Below are 5,324 nucleotides of genomic sequence, written 5' to 3'. Positions count from 1 at the left end.
AAAAATAAAATGTGTAAGAAAATAACATTTCTAAAGGAAACCATTCTCATTCTATCCTTTCTCTCTTTCTTTCCCCCCGTTTTTTGTTTTTTTTTCTCTTTTTTTTCCCTTTTTTTTCCCCTCTTTCCATGGAACAAGATGTGCTGGCAGCCGGGGGGCGGGGAGGTGAGGAGGGGGTGTTTCTCCCAGGTAGGAAACGACAACAGCGGAGAGGAAAAAGAGGAGGAGGAGGAGGAGGAGAGCAAGGGAGCTCGTCTGGCTCGGCGCTCGGTCCTCACACATCGCTGGATGTCCTTGGTCTGGAGGAGAAGGTGGAAGGGATGCACCCGCAGCACGCCAACCACAGCGACTTCTGGATGTCCGGGTTCCTGAAGGCGTAGATGATGGGGTTGATCAGGGAGTTGCAGGTGGCCGGCAGGGCCAAGGAGTAGGTGTAGACCACGGGGTAGGTGGAATCGGCCACCAAGGAGTAGATGGCGAAAGGGATCCAGCAAAGGGCGAAGGTGCCGAGGATGAAGGAGAGGGTGGAGAGCCCTTTGCGGGTGGAGGTGGCCTGGGCCGTGGCGATGAACTGATGCTGCACGGCGATCTGCTGGGCGTGCCGGAAGGCGATTTTGCAGATCTGTAGGTAGAGCTGCAGCATGAGGGCGAAGAGGAGGAGGAAAGTGACGGCCAGCACCGCCGCGTTGTCCTTGGTGACGGGCTGCAGGATGCTGCAGGAGCTTTGGTCCCTCAGGCAGTTCCAGCCCAGGATGGGCAGCAGCCCCACGCCCAGGCACAGCACCCACATCAGCAGCACCATGGCGCAGGTGAAGCCCAGCGTGCGCTCGCTGTGGTAGGTCAAAGCGTTGTACAAGGACAGGTACCGGTCCACCGTGATGGCCAACAAGCTGCAGACCGAGGCGGAGAAGGCGGCCAAGAGCAGCCCCGCCGCTCCCAACTCCGCCGCCTCGCTGGGCGGCCGCAGGAGGTACCGCACGGCGAAATTCACCACGAGCCCCAAACCCGCCAGGAGATCGGCCAGGGCCAGGCTGCCGATCAGCAGGAACATGGGAGCCCGCAGGCTGGGGGTGTAGAAGAGGACGGCCAGCACCAAAGCGTTTTCCCCCGCCACCGCAGTCCCGGTAGCGCACAGCGCGATGTCCCAAGGGCTGACGGTCCCCACAGCCCCCCCGGGGCCCCCGGGTCCTCCCGGTGTCGCCGCCGTTCCCGGCCCCGCCGCCGCCGTCTCCGGTGGCCAAGCGCTGGGCTCGGAGGCGTTGCCCGGCCCCGGGAGCCGCTGCTGCTGCGGCTGCGGCTGCCACGGCTCCCCCATGGCGGGGGGGGCCTGCAGCATCGCTGGGGAGAGAGGAGAGGGCGCGCTGAAGGAGGGAGAAGGGGGGCACCGGGATGCGGGGGGAAGCGGCGAGCCCCGCACCCAACCCGGGGACACCCGCTCCTAGTCCCCCTACGTTCAGCCCCAGCAGCCCCGTACCCCCGCACCGAGCCCTTACCCCCGTACCGAGACCCGGGAGGACTCCACCGAACCCCCATTGAGCCCCGGGGGCTCCGCACCGAGCCTCGGGACCCCCGCCACCAAACCCCGCACTGAGCCCCGGGAGCTTCGCACCGACGCTCCCTACAGACCCCCCGCACTCAGCCCCGCGACACCCTCACTGACCCCGGCACCCAGCCCCGGCACCTCCGCACCATCGCCCCACAGATCCCGGCCCGAGCCCCTCCCGGGGTTCCGGCCCCGTCGTCCCGGGCCGCCCCCGCAGGACACCGCTCCCCTCCATCCGCCGTCCCCCATCCCCCTCTCAGCTTTCCCGAAAAGCAGAAAGCCACCCCCCACACCCACCCCCCAGAGCCCTGCCCGGGATGCTCCTTTCTGCCCCACACACACCCCTGGCCGGGGGGCAGCCTCGCCGTTTGCTCCCGCTCCCCTCCGCGGGCTGAGGCCGAGCACAACTCAGCGCACCGCTGCCGCCAGCAGCCTCCATGCGCGCTGCCCCGCGCAAGATCCGCAAGGCTCTGCGCACCCCGGCCGGTACCTCCTCCCTTCCCCGGGGCACCGCTACCTTTTTGCTGCCTATTTATAGCTCAGCTTCTACCCCCTCCCCTCCCACCCTCCCTCCGCAGCCCTTTCTTCTTTGCGTGCGGCGAGTAAAAATAAATACTATTAATAGGCCGGTCCTCGCATGGATGCGGAGCCGCCGAGGAGGCAGCGGGCAGGGGCAGCCTGCGGTAACTTTCTCCTTTCTCCCTCCCTTTCGTTTCCTTTGGAGAAAGCTGCTGCAAGATGCTCCCAGCTGCTGCAAGATGCTGCCCTCCTCACCGCCATCCGCCTTGCAGGGTAAATCCCCCTCCCAGCCGAGGTGGGAAGGTTGGGGGGGTTGGTGGTGAGGGGGGTTCTGCCAGCAACCCCCCACCCCAATAAGATCCCCCCTTCCCACACGCAGCCCACCCCCGGGGGTTGTTTGGCTTTTTACCTGGCTTTAATGCTCGAGGGGCAGCTGGTTTCCCCTCGTTTTGATTTTTTCTCCTTCCCAGTCCTCCCAGTCCTGGGTGCTGAGGCTCATTCCTCGGCGAGCATCGCTAATAACCCCGTTGGCAGGGAGCTGGCATCGCCTTGCACTTAATATTCCTGCCCCATTGGATCTGCTGATAAATCTCAACTCTGACGTCAAAGTCTTCACTTATATTCATGATCCAAGGCTGTGAATCAGAGGCGCCGTGATCGGAATAACAACCAGGGGCTGCTGGTTCCCAGCTCTACCGTAGCCCCATCCCCTCCCTCCCTTCCTCCCTCCCCACAGGGACCAAGGGACGCGCGTTCCCGCGCCTTCCCACGCGCTCGTCCCCGTTTTCATTCATGAGCTTTCACGTAATAATGTCACCCACCCACCCACCAAGGTCGGGGCCCCCCGCACCCGCCTTTTGCTGATGGAGTTTGGGCACCTGCCAGGCTGGGGCAAGGTTTATTTTTACCTCTCGTGGCGATGTGGGGATGGGAAGTGAGGGGATGATCCAGCACTGGGGGGGGGGGTGTTTGGTTGTCCTGCTCCTCAAGGACAATGCCCAGGGACAGCAATGTCCTCCGTCCCCCTGCACCCCAGGGGAGTGCGAACAGGTTGAAAATGGATGCATCCCCCCCAGCACCACCACCATGGGGAAAAAAAGTCCCACTCCTGGAGCCATCACCCAGCAGAAGAGCTGAGATGTGGGGGATCAACCCCTGGGAGCTTCAGCCGGGCTTCCCAGTCCTCCTGAGCAAGGGGACCTCTCCGGGAACAGACCCCCACCCACTCCCAAAGCTTCCTCCATGACTATTTGGGAGGAAAAAGAACAACCCCCCAAACAGTTATTTTCCCTGGCTCAGAGGGGGACCGGGACCACCCAAGCAGGGATGCTCAGCTCCCCGGTCGGCGATTTCTCAGCTACACCTTCTCTTCCCTCCCCACCTCCTCCTTTCCCGACCGGTTTCATAACACTCCAGCTTTACTCCTTCACCTTCCTCTCTTTCCGTGATGCCGGGAAGGATTTCCAGCTCCTGGTAATACAAAACCCATCCCGGTGAATAGGGGGTGGGGTTTGGTTGAACCCCATCGCCCCAGTTAGGAGCATCTGGGTTCTTAATCAGGCCAAACCCCATCCCAGGGGACCCGAAGCGTCATCTACCTGGGGCCACCGGCCGCGTGACTGAGCCTTGTCGTGTGCCGAGTGACAAGAGCAGCGCGGAAAGGGGCGGAGGGAACAGGGAGCGAAGCGCTGAATGAATTCGCTCCCGCTCCCTGGAATTACGCACCGCTCGGGAAAGAAGGAGGGGGGAGAGGAGGGGGAGAGGAGCTCTGCTTGGCACCCAGCAGCAGCTGCCTCTGCCGGGGGATGGGTGCTGGATGGAGCCCCTGGGACGGAGGGGATGTGATGGTTGTCACCTCGGTGGGGACAGAGCCCACCCTGGGCTGAGATGAGAGCTGGAGGCCAGGACCAGGGGGCTGAGCAGCAATGGTCCTGCTGGTCCCACCAGATCTGTGGGGTCACCAAGTCACCTGCCCACCCACAGCAGCCTTTCACCCAGCCCTCGTCCTGCCTTAGAAATCACACCTTTTTTTTTTTTTTTTTTTTTTCTTTCTTCTTCTTCTTAAAACCCAAGTGACTCCTGGCCTGGAGGGGCAGGAGATGGACTTGGGGATGCTGAATCTCTTTCCCCATTCCAGCTTCCACTCCTGCCACAGCATCCCAGTGCTGAGCCAGCAAACCCAGTGCCTCGAGACGTCCAAAAAATTCATTCCCATATTGACCCTTCCACTGAGGGCACAGACCCTCTGCATCAGGGGCTTTGGTCCAGGAGGCTCTTGGGGTTCCCAGCACTGGGGTTCTCCGGGTTAGGGCTCTCATTGTTGGGGTTCTCAGTACTGGACATCCCATTGTTGAGGTTCCCAGAACTGGGGCTCCCAGTGCTGGGGCTGGGCTCATCCACGTGCTGGCACCAGGTTTGGACTTCCAGGGCCACCCCTGTCTGAGGACAGTCTCCCTGTACCTCTGCATCCCTGCATCCCTGATTCCCTGCATCCCCATATCCCTGCATCCCCATATCCCTGCATCCCTGTAGCCCTCCATCCCTCCATACCTGGTTCCCTGCATCCCTGTACTTCTGTATCCCTACATCCCTGCATCCCATACCCCTGTATCCCTGCATACCCACATTCCTGTATCCCTCCATCCCTCCATCCCTCCATCCCTGCACTCCTGCATCCCACTGGCACCAGCAGGAGCCAGGACCTGAATGGCACCACCCGAGTATGGATAACGGGGGCCACACCGAGCAGTGCCAGGAAGGCAGGAGCTGCCCTGTGGGGTTTGAAGCCTCACCCCCATTTTCCCTTCCTTCCTTCCTTCCTTTCCATCCTTCCCACCAGGAGGATTTTTCTCCCAGCCCTCCAGCTCCGCCACTTGCCTGTGCCAGGGGCAGGAGGTTTGTGGCACAGCCCTGGCAAGAAGGGCTTCGGGGGCGAGGGGTTTGCTGGAAGAAAAAGGGATTTTGCTCCCTCTTTTCCTCTTTTTCCCAGGCTGTGTTTCCTGCTGGGGCAGCAGGAGGCAGTGTATCCCTCCCACCCCTGTTCCTCAAGCCACTGGGAACCTGGGGAGCGTGCAGGATGCCAGGCAAAATATGAGGGCCAATGAGGGTGGTAATTAATAATTAACCATAACCTAATTTACCTGAGGTGGCACAGAGGGAGATTTTTTTTTTTTTTTTTTTTTTTTTTTTTTTTTTTTTTGGGGGGTTTGGAAGGGGCAAAATAAGAAAGATTCTTTGAGGGAAATGGTAAAAATCTCGAGTT

At 61.0% G+C, this 5,324-nt stretch overlaps 1 protein-coding gene across 1 annotated transcript; it reads right to left on the bottom strand.

Moving 5' to 3' along the window:
* Nucleotides 1–274: 274 nt before the first annotated feature.
* LOC103534194 (G-protein coupled receptor 12) lies at nt 275–4,626 on the bottom strand. The gene is made up of 3 exons (XM_008500127.2): nt 4,613–4,626; nt 3,958–4,011; nt 275–1,151 (listed from the first exon to the last, which is right to left on the bottom strand). The coding sequence occupies exons 1-3, from the start codon at nt 4,624–4,626 to the stop codon at nt 275–277; spliced, it is 945 nt and encodes a 314-aa protein (XP_008498349.2).
* Nucleotides 4,627–5,324: the final 698 nt, after the last annotated feature.

This window comes from Calypte anna, chromosome 4, assembly GCF_003957555.1.
Source record: "Calypte anna isolate BGI_N300 chromosome 4, bCalAnn1_v1.p, whole genome shotgun sequence".
NCBI lineage: Eukaryota > Metazoa > Chordata > Aves > Apodiformes > Trochilidae > Calypte > Calypte anna.
The sequence above is the reverse complement of the archived record's forward strand: the minus strand, read 5'-3'. Positions and strand labels throughout refer to the sequence as shown.